We start from the raw sequence: 15,569 nt of genomic DNA, 5'->3' as shown, positions 1-15,569 counted from the left end.
GCATGGTGGCTGTAACCGATCCTCTCAAGCCAGAGGAGGAATGCCACTGCTCGCATAGATTCATCGGTGTTACGACCAAGTTTTCGGACAAGCCTGTAGAATAGCTTCCTTTCAGTTGTATGGAAAAGATTAAATTCTTCGTCTGTAATTGTTACTCTGTCCAAAGACAAGGCTGGATCATACAAAGGAAAGAATTTATGGCCATCGAAATCAAACTGAGTAATATCCATTGCCTTGATTTGATAGAATTACGGGTATATGTGTTGGGCGGTTTTGAAATGATTTTGAAGAGGAAATGAAAGGAGGTGTGGTGGTAAGAATTGAGCTCAGGGGCTTAGATATATATAGTAGTAGACTTGGTGTAGAGTGACCTAGGGTTTATTTGAGCGAAGAGACGCGTCCTTTCGTAAAAATTTAGGTCTTGATTCTTTGACAATCCTAACCGTTGGTTTGGCAATCTCCAGAAACAGTTAAATGTACATTATAAGAAAGTTTTATTTTAATTGATTATGATATTCTATTTAAGAACAATTCCACATAAAAGATTCGAGTGGGTGTGATTGAGATTTTAAAAGATTTTTTCATTGTTGAAATTCGAGAATATTCAATTGTGATTGTTTAAAATCCATTAAAATCTTAGAGTATTCAATTGAGATTTTAAATTATGCTATAAAATCTAGTGATATTCAATTGAGATTTTAAAGGATTTTTTTTTTTCATTCCTGAAATCCGAGGGTATTCAATTGGGATTGTTTAAAATTCATTAAAATCTTTGAGTATTCAATTGAAATTTTAAATTATGTTATAAAAACTGGTGGCATTCAATTGAGATTTTAAATCATGCTTAAAAATCTGATCGTATTCAATTGAGATTGTTTAAAATTCATTAAAATCCGGTGGTATTCAAATGCTGATGAATTTTTTTTAAATTTCATAAAATGATGGATTTTGTGTCATTTCTCAATGTATTTTAAGGGGGTTGTATTCGATTGGGATTTTAAAGCACTTTTTCTCATTAATGAAATCCGAAGGTATTCGATTAGGATATTAAATGATGCTACAAAATCTGGTGGTATTCAATTAGGATTTTATAAAGTAGAAGTTAATTTCTAAATTCAGGTAAAAATACGATTAATTGATTTTATCGTAGTGACACTATTAAATATGATTAAAATTAAAATATCACAAATATAAATCCAATAGGTAAAGTTATATACATTAATTTATATACAATATAATTAAATTATTATTTAAATTAACAATCATGATTTATATATAAGTAAGAATTAGATTAGCCTATTTAAACCACTAATTAAAAAAAATACATTATCAAATAAAATTCCAAAAAATCTTAAACAAAATTGAAATATTTATGTCTATCAGTCTTCGATCTTCTCTTCTGCTTGTTGATCTCGTGACTTGCTACAACCTGCCTGTTACGGCCCACGATACAAGCGGGAGTCGTAATTGATGGAGTAGTGCTAGGTGCACATAATTGTGTACATAAAATTTGTACTTAATGATTTAATGACATGACAATTGATGTGGAATGTTTTAATTGGAAAATTGGAATGGTTGATGTGAATACACGAGGACCATTCCAATTAAAACCCTCCACATGTTATTATGTATAAAATTATGTACACAATTATATGCACCAAACATTTTCCTAATTGACGACCTCTTGTTCTCCCGGATGCTTCACTTAATTGCTTCACTTAATTGAGGCATCTTATACTCCCATATCCCAGGGGTCTCATTTAAAATCTATTGCTATGATTTCGTGCTCCACCATGACTTAATGATTCTGCATTCTCAATTAGTAGCCCTTTTCTTGGGCGATGACATCTGTTTCCCTTGATATTTTGAAGCCGATAAGGGTGTTCGATACCAATCTTATTAATACTAATTCCATCATCAATAATCTCCTTCTACTGACGGGCGGCACACTAATTTCACTGATGCGGGTCACTCTGGTCTATTTCTTTGTAGAGTCCAATGGATATAACTCTGAGGGTGTCAATGAAGGAAGAGATAGTGTTGAGAAGTTTAAAATTGATTGTGGAACGGGTGTTGTCCTCTAACCGGTGGTGTGTTGATGGCTGCTGGGCTCCTCATTGGGTGGGGGACGGTGGGGCCTAGTTATTCGTTCGGGTGCCATTGTTTGTGATTTCATTAGTCTTGGTTCCTTCATCAAATAATTTATATTTTGTTGCAACATCGTTCCTTGTATATATCAATGCCGCTTCGAGCGCCAACCGTAAATGGAGAAATGTGGTAATTAATGACAGGATTTGGAGATGAATACTAATATGTGGTGGTTGATGACGATGCACGATGGAAAATGGTTTGTGATTTGGGATTCAGCTGTGGTTTGAGATTTTATTGAAAATATTTTTGTGTCTATGCAACGGCCTGTTTATGAGAATTAAGCCAAATGTAGTTCCATACTATTCCAAATAGATGTGTCATTTCGAATTTTAGCATAATAGGCCACCTCGTCTAAGTTAAATAAATTCGTGCCTTTTGACCCAACCCTTTTCCTTTATTAGATGGGAGGCTAATGATATAAATGTAGTGTAATGTCCAACTCCAAACTTCTTCTGCAGATAAGTTTATGATCTTCTTTAATTGACCAGGGATAAGGTACTAAACATTAGAGGTGCCTCATAATTTGATATGAAGAGACAATCAGAGACACCTCCTTAATTTTTGATAAGGACATGTTCTTCATATGATGGACAATGCAATAACGTAATACAACATTGCGTTTCTTTCATCTAGAAAATACTTTGACCCTCCAAATTCGTCGAGAGCGAGGTTCACTTGACTAATAGGCGAGGTCCGAACCCATTGAGGATGAGGCCTAAAACCAACATGAGAGATTATCAAGGACTTACATTTTCTTATTTAAACTTTTCAATTGGAGAGAATTAAAATTAAAAAGAGCCCATTTTGACACTTTTGTTTAAGAAACAACTTATCAATTAAATCAGTGTCACTTTCATTTGTCCAATATTTCACATTAATAAGTAATAAGAACTCATGTTATGGGTTCGAGATTCTCTAATTTTAACCGACAATTAATCATATTCCTATATTTACACATGGGTTAAATGGCGTTTTCATCACCCAACTGACTACGAATTTTCACTTGGGTCAGAAACTCAAAAAGTTTTCAGTCAAATCACCTAATAGCACAAATATTTCACCTGACTCATTAAACACACTAAATATTTCACAGCCGTTAAATGTGGTTGATTTTAGACGGTAGGCCGTTAAATTGTGCCACATAACATGACACGTCAACTTTTTAACCAGTTAGCTTTTAAACCCGATCCAATACTAACCCCGATCCAACTCCAACCCGATACATACATACCACCCAGTTACCCACCATCAATTCAAACTCCTAACTAAAACCAATTTAGAATCCCCCCAAATTAGACAAAACTTGTAATTGTGAAGATGGTGAGAACACGCTCTGGAGTCGAGATTCGGTTGATTCCACATAAAAAGATGAATTAGATCACTGAAGAAGATGCCGAGGAAGTCGAAGTCGATTTCGCGAAAGTCGATGCCGAGGAAGTCGAAGCCGAATCCCATAGCTGAAGCTTCGCTATGACAGCAGGAATGGCTTTAGTGAAACCCATCTCAATTTCCGCTTGAGAACTATCCAAAATCAAGAACATTACACACAAAACTCTTCACAGTTAAAATGTCAGCCACCAACTCGAAACCTTTCACAAGTTCATCAAACAAAGGCACTAAGAAAGGGATAATCAAACTCATTTTTTGTGACGAACAAGGAGTTTAAAGAGGCTGCTGATAAAATGCAAGGCCTAATGTGTAAGATTTTTGTGGAGTTCTTCGAGAAGGTTGAAGAAGAAAGTGCAGGAGAAGAAATGAGGAAGGAGAAGTTAGAAATGGGTTATGGGTGCTGGGTTATAAGGTGACGGGGCGGATCTGACAGTCCAATGACCTGGAGCAGCCACATAGGTTGCCAATCTGCCATGTAAGCACGTCAACTCAGTTTTCCGTCCAAAAGTTAACGTCAGTAATGGCTAGTGACTTGATTGAAAGTTTTTATTTGCACAATTATTTGACTGAAGATTAGTTTGATGACCCAAGTGAAAATTCATAGTCAGTTGAGTGATGAAAACACCATTTAACCCATTTACACATGTTGTACTGGTAATTATTCTTCTAAAATGAACTTAAATCTTATTGAAAAAAAATTCCGCTAATGAATGGTACTTCAAAATTACTTATCTTTTGTAATCATGTGAAAGTTGATGTTTACCCGAACCTGAAAAGTACTCGGACATTGTAATCTCAATTTCCGATTTGCCATTTTTTTATTATAACTTTCTATGTAGTCAATTGATCAATTTTCGAATATTTGGTTTGATTTTTGTTCTTAAAAGTCAAATTTATATGGGTACAGAATGGCGCAATATAAAAAAATTTCAATTTCGCAAGACTAGTGAATCAACAACATCTTCCATATATATAATGAGAAATGATGAACTCATATATATATATATTAAGTAGTCATAAAATCCCAACATTTTATCCAAACATAAGAACACAATAAAACTCTAGTTTCAATTACCTAAAATTCATTTTTTTTGTTTTACTCTGAAGTGGCATTTCCGGACGAAGATGATGCTCGGCTTCGCCTTTCATACTTTTTAGCCCATACTTGCTTTCCGTTGATGGAGTACTTGGTTTTTGTCCCAAAAGGAGCAATTCGAGGAATGATGGAAGATGAACGGCAAACCATTCGAGCATATAATGGTTGTCTATCACTTGATACGTTTTCCATAATCATATCCTCTATAAAATCACCAAAAATTCTGTACCAAACGAATAACCATGTCAAGACAATTATTCACGATAATTATATATAATAACTATTATCTATAGTAATTAATTACATATCGGCATGAATGTTAAATGATACCTTGTGAAGAATTCTCTTAATTCTAGTTCTGCAATGTAATATCCTTTGGAGAATGTCAAAAATATTGTTCTGTCAACCGGTGCAACGTGAGGTTCGTCGTCGCAACCATCCACCAGCTGCATTCCTCCAAAAATTTCACTTAAATCAGCACCGGGATTCTCCAATACTTTTCTGACATTGTAGGAGGGATCCATTAAGCTGTGTACAGCACGCGAATTTCCTCCAAACTCAATTTGAGGGAACCTGACTCCACCATTGTGGAACATAGGAGGTGGTACAACAACTGGATTAATATAAGCATACCACATTCGATCTCCTTCCACATCTACAAAATGACAATTACTAGCCAGTATGTCTCGAAAGGCCCTCCTGCAGACTTCGGAAACGATCTTCCTCACAGCATGAAGGATCTTAATCCGCTTCTCATGAAAACTGAGCCAGTTGATGTCACGAGAGAGCAATTTGAGAAGCACATAGAGATTCCTGTACTCCGGGTCCCTGTTGCTCCCGTCCAGCCACATCGAAAGGCCAGCAATTTCATTAGCAAGTTGATCGAGCAAATGAAATGGCCAAGAAGTTACTTTGTGGACAGCATCGCGGCCACATCCGATCCTCTCGAGCCAGATGAGGAATGCCACTACGAACATAGATTCCTCGACGTTGCGGCCGAGTTTACGGACTAGCCTGTAAAACAGAGTGCGGTCAATTGTATGGAAAAGGTTAAAATCTTCGTCGCTGATGTTTTCTTCGACAGAATAAAAGGCTGGATCGTACAAAGCAAACTTATCGTCATAGCATTCGAACTCGGTCTCCATTGCCATGACTTGATAGAATTACTGGTGTATAGAATTTGGAGAAGTTGTGATTTGTTTGAAGAGAAGATGAAGAGTGTGGTGGTATGAATGAATATGAGAGAAAGGTGTAATATATAGCAAAGTCAGTGTGAATAGACCCTGAGAGATGCGTCCTTTGGTTGAGGTGCAATCCATTCGGAAGCTAGGGTTTTATTGATATCTTTTCAAATGAACGGCTATGTACAATTTTTAGACAATCGCGACCGTTGGTTTGTGTGTCATGTATCTGATATGGTTTATCTGGATATATTAAGAAATTTCTGTAAAAGTTGAATAAAATAAGAATATGCATTCTTCTGTTTTGGAAAAGAAAAAAAACAACAAGCTTGTTTTATATATACTATATATACTCGTTTGAAAAAATTTTCTTTTGCAACAGGTATATGATCATATTTCATGCAAGCAATCTTTCTATATCAGTCTACTTTTATGATTAATCATCATAAAAATAACAAGAAGATATCAGAGATGATAATAATGAATATTTTAATTCTTATTATTAAACTTGTATATTTTACTTTTTAGTGATTCGATAACATATTTTATAAAATATTCAAGAAAATTCAGGAGTCTATCATTTCTTCAAATGAGACTTAACTACGTGGATATAATTGCGATCCATAATAATTTAATCAAATTACTAAAATAATACAGAATCCTCAACTATTTTTTGTGACGAAAATTTATTGATAATCCCGGATTCGTGTTTCAAACTTGGACGATTGAGGCTCTAAACTTTATTCAGCCTTTTCTTTTTTCTATTATTCTATTAATTATTTCTGATTTTTGTTATTTTTAATTTCAATTAATGATTGTTTAATTAAGAATAATCTCACCAGCATACTTTTATCACGTGTATAAATTACTAGGACATATGATATGAGATCAGACGTTGATGCAATATTCTAACCATCAATCAAATATGATTGTTCAATTTCCAATAATATTACCCATGTGTCCCTCTTTGTGGTTGTCTACTTTTTACAAGATATATACCACAGATACAATCGCACACTATATCACACTGCAACATATATACATTGATGCATCTATAAGAATGTTGTTTTCTCAAAACTTTTGCTTAATTAGTACTAAAATTAAACTTAAATTATTATTTAATTTAAATTCATAATTTAATTAAATCTTCTTTTAGCGTTCTTGTGTGATATCGTGTAAATTATTATTAAGCTGATCATATTTATATTATCTGATATTAAAATTACAAATAATGAGAACCAAGTAATAAAATCAAATCAGCAATTCTGTGAAATCTTTTATGACTAATGTTTCACATAATTTAATTCCTTGAATCTTAACGTTATAGATTAAACTCAAAGCTTGATACGTGACTTCCTCTTAATAATTTATTCTTTATTTTCATCATCAATGTGTAGTTGTTAATTATTAAATTAAAATTTGAGCAGAACGATGCATTTCGTAAATTTATCTATAAAGTGAGATATAATACATAATATTCAATTTTATCATTATCCGGTTAAATATATCCTTTGATACAATAAAAAAAATTACTTTTTATGTAGAAAAATTGTAAATTCAAGTTAGAGAATTATTACACCATTATCACTGTGATAATTACTTATGACATCATTAATAGTTTATCGTGTATGATCCTCATGAAGGGCTAAATTATGCACTTTACATGTACATATATGTTGACTTTAGTATATATTTATGTAACATTCTAGTCCCACATCAGGAAGTGTGTGGACTTTAGTTTACTTTATAAGCATAAGTACTGTTATTGCATCAAAAAAATCATGATTTTTTGGGAGCTTGTGGTGGGCTTGTGGATTACCCAAGTTGTTGCAGTTGGGCCAGTATATTTGGGCTTATTTTCGGATTCGGAATTCGGGACTGGACCCGATTTTCGGAAAAGACTCGGGATTTGACCCGGGTTGTTTCATATGGTATTCAGAGCAGGCTCTCGAAAGCTTGATTCGTCAAGTTGCCGGAGGTGGGGACACTAAAGCTAGTGGTATTATCCCGCAATGGACAGAGATCTGGAGGTGGGGACACGAAACTAGTCGGTATTATCCCACAATAGCTAGAGAGGTTCGATCTGGGCCTATGGGCTATCCGTTTCGGCCTGACAAGGATGTCAGGAATTTAAGTGGGGGAGTATGGGCTATCCGTTTCGGCCTGACAAGGATGTCAGGAATTTAAGTGGGGGAGTTTGTAAACCCTAGTCACACATCGGGAAGTATGAGGACTTTATTTTCCTTTATAAGCATAAGTACTGCTACTAATTGCATCAACAAATCATGATCTTTTGGGGGCCTGTGGTGGGCTTGTGGATTACCCAAGTTGTTGCAGTTGGGCTAGTATATTTGGGCTTATTTTCGGATTCGGAATTCGGGACTTGACCCGATTTTCGGAAAATACTCGGAATTTGACCAGGGTTGTTTCAATTCATATCCAATCAACATACTAATTTTAGAATATTATTATCATTCTAATTAATTATAATACTCTAATAGGAATATTTAATAATGAAAATATTATTAAAATTAATTAATTGTGAGACACACAATTATTTCTCGGTGGAATGGAATCATATTCAAAAAGTTCGATGTTGGATAGTGACTTGTGTCTCTTGTTGTGAGGTCGGTTGGAGAGTTCGATGTGATTGGATAAAATGGATGTGTATGATTACGATGGATAGTGGTTTGGAGAATTACGCATAAGTTTGATTATTTTTACACCGTTTATTTTGACGGTTTTGATACTCCGATTTGATTTGAGAAAAAGGCTCATGTCACGCAATGAGAGAGTATTTCACCACAAATGAGTTTTCACGAAAACAGTCTCCCCACTCTAGAGGGGGCATCGGCTGCGTATGTTTCACCCTCCCCAACATGCTGTAAAGAATTTCACCACAAATGAGTTTTCACTGAAACAGCCTCCCTACTCTTTCAAAAGAGGAGGCATATGTTTCATCCATAGGGAGCATATGTTTCACCCTCCCTAAACATGCTCTAAGCGAGAAATACCGATTATGTTTGGTTTGGTTTAACCCTTTATTTTTTGATTTAGTCACAAAATATGTTTCTCAGTCATATTTTGCACAAAGAACTATATTATTAACATTTTAGAAGTGTTGTTACATCCTGAAGTGAAAAGGACATATTCCTACTCATATTATTTTACACCTTATTGACCAAATTCTGTCCAAATTGATTATTATCATAGCATAGATGGCGACAAAATATTAAATATCTATATAATTATAATCCATAATTGTAAAAATCTTTCATGTTTTACCTTTTTTTTCATGCTTAAAGTAAGAGTCGATTTGAACAGAAGTTATCAAAAAAGGTGTAGAATGAAGCAAGTTCAAAACATAGTGGTGCAACATGTAAATTAGAAACATGGTTTGAGACCAATAAAATTTGTGTCCAACTATAAGGAGTGCAAAGGACAAATTACTCTACAATTAATTTATATTATAATCTTATGTTTAAGTCACTTACTTGAAATATATAATAAGTACATGTATTCATAACAAATTTTTAAAGTGTGAATATAATACAACTGTTACAAAATATATAATATATAATAAGTACATGTATTCATAACAAATTTTTAAAGTATGAATATAATACAACTGTTACATAATATATAATATGTGTATATTAGTTTGGGGGTGGGAGAGAAAATTTTTAGAGCTTATTTTATATTTTCACAGAATTAATTTATTTTATAACGAATAGCATTACTGAGGATTATTTACATATTAATATAAATATATGAAATATAAAGCATCCAGAACTTAAAAGATATAATAATAATAATTATTAACTTATTTCAAAAAAAAATTATTATTAACTACACAAAATGTTCATACTATCTGCAATTTATATTACTCACCATATAACTTAATTAAGGAATATGTCGAGAATTTCAAAATTTAGAAAAGTTTCATGCAGGAATCAAATACATAAAATTTTCAAAGAAATTTTTCTAAATGGTAATACTTTAAACAGATTATGGCGTATTTCATAAAATACCTATTAATTTTCTTTTTAAAGAAAATTAGACGATAAAGCGTGTGTGTATTCTTGGTCTACCAATTTCTAAACGAATTTCTAACAAGGTTCGATTTTAGCTATATCAGTCAGATACCCAACTGGTTAGGATTGTCCGGACATGAAACAATATAGCCGTTGTGGTATCCATGATACTCTAAATTCTGATCTCTAAATTCTGATTAGATGGCACCTCCATGAAAGGATGCGTCTCCTCGTTGAAATAAACCCTAATTCACACCCAGCAGCCTTCTCCAAATATATATACACCTCTAGTTACAGATTATTTCTTACCACACCATCCATTTTGTCTGCCTTCATCTCCCTGTAAACTCTCTCCGCTCTTTTCCTCTTTAAAATTTTCATCTTCTGCCTATAAATTGAGATGTACTCTTCATTGTTTTTGCATTCAACATAATATTCACTATTGTTTTATCAGCTGCTTTTACAGTTACAATGTCTACATGGAGCAAGCCACGAAATGGTTGTGTCAAAATCAATGTCAAGGGTGTGTTTGTTAGGTCCGAAATGAAGGCTGCGATTGCTTGTATCATGAGAGATGAACATGGAAACTGGATCAAGGGCTGTCAAAGCATGATTGGCTTGGCAGTGCCGGTTACTGCGGAGTTATGGTCAATCTGGTCTGGATTGAGGTTAGCTTGGGAAAAGGGGGAGAAGTCTGTCATCCTCGAATGTGAGTGTGAAGAAGCTGTGGATCAGGTGCTCTATCCTGATGAGAATAATGAGATGTTTGATCTGATTGTTCTCATTAGGCAAATTATGTCTGAATCTTGGGACCACTGTGACATTGTTCACATCCCTCGCTCTGCAAACTTGCCAGTTGCTGCTTTTGCCAACTGTGCAATCCATGCACCTGGTGGCCTTGAGGATCTGTTGGAGCCGCCAAGTTATATCCGTAAGCTCTTGAATGAAGACAAGATAGCATGATTTATGAGGTGGGGTGGGGTGGTTGGTTAAGTTTGTGTTTGTGTTTGGTTGTGTTCAAGCCATGTACCTGCAAATCCATCTATCTATTTACAACTATCTAAATAAAGTGCTTGTTTTTTATTTAACATGCATCCCAAAATCAAGCATCAAAAAACAAAGTATCAAAGCATCTAAGTCAACACCTCCATATACTAACAAATTACTCCTTTCATTGCCACCACGATTTAATTTAGTACAATAGATTACAACAAAATCAAGAGAAAATTACAACAGCTATTTAGCCCGGTACGTACTCTCAACAGTTTGTATTATTTTGATCGGAACTAAATAGCTTCAGTTCGGGTTAAAAATTTGAAAGTCCAATGCAGACCGCTCTCTGTCATCCTCCTGGTATATGAAGATGTTCTCCTTGGTGTTTCGTTTTCATTTTACATTTGTAACATGTAATAACAATTTTTAAATTTTTATTTTATTTTCTGTTTTACATTTTTAGATTTCAATTTTGAACGTTTAAATCAGAAAATATAAGTATTAATTAGTCATAAAATGACTCAAAATTTAGTAAAGCTAACTTAAACTTTGAAAATTATTACGAACGACCTTTTTCCATCAATTATTTTAATAATTTCATATGATATAAATTCATAACTTACTAGCATAACTGAAACATAAATAATTTTCAAATTTATGTTTATTATTATGTAATAACACATAAGTTATCTATAAAAAAAACCAAATAAATACTAATTTCAAAATTTTTATTTTTATACTTGTCATAAACAAATTTTAAGTAAAAATAATCATTTTAAAATTACCTAAACACGCTTCTTATGATATTATCTCCATGTACTACTTATATTTTGTTAAATTAACTTTGTATATTTCTTTAAAAAAATTAAAAAATTATATTAAACAAATAGAGTTAAGTTTTATGAAATCACCCTGGTTCATTGGAGTCTTACTGTCCACATCGGAATTGATCATAATTATACGTGAACAAAACTTATTTTCGAATTATATATAATTGTAAAAATATATGACATATAAAGCATATTTATAGTTAAATTTTTTTATTAATATTAATTAATTATTAATAACGTAAGATGTTGACAAGGGCCTGCAATTTATATTACTATAAAACTTAACTGAGTAATATATATAGAAGTTTAAAATTTGGAAAAGTTCTAGCTAGGGAGGAATAAAACTTTTGCATGCACGTATAAAAAATTTCCAATAATCTTTCTCTAAATGGTAAATTTTTTAAACAAATTATTGTGTACCTCGTACGATACCTATTAGTTTTCTTTTTTAAGAAAACAAGACCATTGAAAGGCATGTGCATATTCAAAAATATTTGATTTATACTATATTAGTCAGATTAGGATTGTCTGGAAATCGAACATAGCGGTGGTCGTATCCATGATACCCTAAATTCTGATTAGATGGCACCTCCACGAAAGGACGCGTCTCCTCGCTCAAATAAACCCTAATTTCACACCCAGCAGCCTTCTCCAACTATATATACACCTCTTGTCTCAGCTTATTTCTTACCACACCATCCATTTTGTTTTCCTTCATCTCTCTGTAAACTCTCTACACTCTTTCTCTCCTGAAAATGTCTCAAACATTCTCAAACCCTGCCCCTGATTCAGCCAAAACAAAGGATAAAAAAATTTATTTTGCTTTGTATGATCCAGCCATTCATTTCCCTGATGACCAAAAAACCAGTGATGAAAATTTTAATCTTTTCCATACAAGTGACCGAACCCTATTCTACAGACTCGTCCATAAACTTGGTCGTGATGTTTCCGAATCTATGCGTGTAGTTGCATTCCTCATCTGGCTGGAAAAAGCCGGTTACAGCCAGCATGCCATCCACAAACTGATGGCATGGCCGTTTTACTTGCTAGAGCAAGTTGCCGATGAAATCGCAGTCTTTTCAAGCTGCCTAGGGAGAGAATTTATTGGCAGGCAGTTCATTTGCCTGTTCTCAGTCAGAAAGCTATGCTCTCTCCACATCGACTTGTTCGAGTTTCACGCGAACAGGATTGGGATTCTTGAGGGTGTTGAAAAAATCGTTTCTGAAATTTGTATGAGGGCGTTCAAGGACATTCTAACAGGTGCAAGTGAATTCAAAGATGACAAAGGAGATGAAATGTGGTATGATTATATCAATCCTAGCAGTGTGCAACCTACTTTTTACCACAATTGTGCTGCCCACAATTTTACGGCTCCAAGCACCAGTAGCGTTCAACGGGCGGAGCCACAGCCAAGGCTAAGGGTTGGAATTATATTAAAAGATCCAAACGCCAATCAAAGTCAGAAGTTTGGAGGTATGCAGCTGGGGAATGGAGGCAAGAATAAACCTGATGAGGAGCCGGATGAAAGAACTATATTACTGACATTCTCCAAGGGTTGCTGCATCTCTGAAGTGGAAATTCGAGAATTCTTCACAAGGTATTATTTTATGTTAATGAAACATTGAACATATATACAGATTTACAATATAGTAGTGCTTGAACATATTTGTCTATGCGGTGAATAATATCTTCGCATGGTTTTCTCTTTGTTTAGAATTTTCGGAGATTTCATAGAAGAGATATTTATACAAGATGTGGCTTCTGACGAACAACCATCCTATGCTCGGATGGTTTGCCGGTCATCTGCCATGATTTCTACCATTGCTCCTCCTAATAGGAAAACCAAGTACACTGTCAATGGCAAGCATATCTTGGCCACAAAGTATGTAAAGGGAAGTCGCAGGTGAAAAAAAAAAAAAGATTTCATGAGAGTACGGACTCTGAAGACGGTGACATGAGTCATCCTTTATGTTGTTCTCTCGTGGGGAGGTCAAGTTATTAAGGATTGATGTCTAGTTTTGTTAATGTGATTTGATTTCATGGGGATGTTATGGATGTTTGTATAACTTAGCCTTTTGCTTGTGTACAAATATGTGTTATAATGTTATTTAATGGTATTGCGAATTGAGTTTCTATGATATTGCGGATTAATTTATTTGTTGGATTGGTTTATTTGAGCGAGGAGACGCATCCTTTCCTGGAGGTGGCGTCTAATCAGAATTTAGGGTATCATGGATACGACAACGGCTATGTTTTCCAGACAATCCTAACCGTTCGTTGGGTAGTATCTGGCAGATATAGTTTAAATCCAACGTTTTTGGATATGCACAGGCTTTTCGATCGTCTTGTTTTCTTAAAAAAGTAAACTAATAGGTATCATTCCGAGATACATCATAATCTGTTTAAAATATTTTCCATTAAGAAAGATTTTATTGGAAATTTTTTGTACGTGCAGAACTTTTCCAAATTTTAAAATTCTGAATATATTGCAGGCCTTGTGAACATCTTATGTTATTAAAAATTAATATTAATTAAAAAATTTAACTATGAATGTGTTTTATATTTCATTTTTTATACAAATATATATATATAATGGGGGCTGTTATACCGCCACCGTTGGATAGGGGACATCTAAAGCCGTTGGATGAGAAGGACTCCCCGTAATGAAACATTGCGGGGACTTTAGTACCCCCAATGTTTTATTGCGGGGACTTTAGTACCCGCAATGTTACATTGCGCGGGTCTTGGTGAAAAACTCTATTATCCTCCTACCGTAAATACCCTTCTACAAGTTCCTTCTCTATTTTAATTAAAACTTTTACTTTGTAATTGAAATGAATTTATTTATTATATTGTTTATATTAATATATATATTCTTTTAAATTTTAAATAATATAAAATACTTATTTATTATATTATTTATATTAAAATAAATAGTTTCATTTAAACTTTCAATAATATAAACTATTTATATAAAATAAATATTTTTAAAACATCTCGCAATACTTTGTAACTGAAATGAATTTTTTGTTATATTATTTATATTAAAAATTTATTTATTATTTATATTATTAATTAAATTAAATTATTTTAGTGTTAACCTTTATCCTACGCATAAAAGGATTTGTAACGGAAGCATAAGCGAAATTATATGATCACTAGAAGAACTAGAATCATAATCAATTAAATATGTCATAAGGTAAAGAGGAGTACCTATTTTTATCTTCAAAACGTTCAAAATGAAAGATTGAAATGGGTGTAAGAGATGGAGTAATTTTGTTGTAACTGTTAGGTGAAAACATTAATTACGGTCCCCGCAATAAAACATTGCGGTATCACCAATCCCCGCAATGAAACATTACAGGGACCACTTCTCCCCGCAATGAAACATTGCAGGGATAAATGACACGACCAATTTTAATTATATTATATTATTAATTTAATATATTTTTCTTTTTTTTGATATTATTTTATTATTATTAATATATACAATAAAATTGATTCATTATCGAATTTTATTTCAAAGGTTATATATCTTTGAAATGAATTATTGACAATGAAATTTTCTTTGTCAAATTGGCATTATTATTTCCCACATAACTCAAAGGTACACTGTTCTCCTGATACTCCTCGCAATGATTCATTGCAGGGTATCTTTTAGAAAATAATATATCCCCACAATGATTAATTGCGGGGTATCTTTTAAAGAATAACCTCCCCGCAATGAATCATTGCGGGTGTCTATTGAAAAATGAACTAACCACCTGACCCATACATCGTTTAAATAAAGAATTAACTCCCCGCAAGGAATCATTGCGGGGTACATAATCCCCACAATGTTTCATTGCGGGGATGAAAATTATGTACATTCTCCCCGCTATACTTCATTGCGGGG

At 33.5% G+C, this 15,569-nt stretch overlaps 2 protein-coding genes across 2 annotated transcripts; one reads left to right on the top strand and one right to left on the bottom strand.

Annotated features, from left to right (window-relative positions):
• Window positions 1-4,636: 4,636 nt before the first annotated feature.
• LOC108207589 (uncharacterized) lies at window positions 4,637-5,787 on the bottom strand. The gene is made up of 2 exons (XM_017378024.1): window positions 4,967-5,787; window positions 4,637-4,859 (listed from the first exon to the last, which is right to left on the bottom strand). The coding sequence occupies exons 1-2, from the start codon at window positions 5,785-5,787 to the stop codon at window positions 4,637-4,639; spliced, it is 1,044 nt and encodes a 347-aa protein (XP_017233513.1).
• Window positions 5,788-12,429: 6,642 nt separating this feature from the next.
• Window positions 12,430-13,581, top strand: LOC108207588 (uncharacterized). The gene is made up of 2 exons (XM_017378023.1): window positions 12,430-13,271; window positions 13,389-13,581. The coding sequence occupies exons 1-2, from the start codon at window positions 12,430-12,432 to the stop codon at window positions 13,579-13,581; spliced, it is 1,035 nt and encodes a 344-aa protein (XP_017233512.1).
• The last annotated feature ends 1,988 nt before the right edge of the window (window positions 13,582-15,569 follow it).

Source organism: Daucus carota, chromosome 2, assembly GCF_001625215.2.
Source record: "Daucus carota subsp. sativus chromosome 2, DH1 v3.0, whole genome shotgun sequence".
In the NCBI taxonomy this organism is placed as follows: Eukaryota; Viridiplantae; Streptophyta; class Magnoliopsida; order Apiales; family Apiaceae; genus Daucus; species Daucus carota.
The sequence above is the reverse complement of the archived record's forward strand: the minus strand, read 5'-3'. Positions and strand labels throughout refer to the sequence as shown.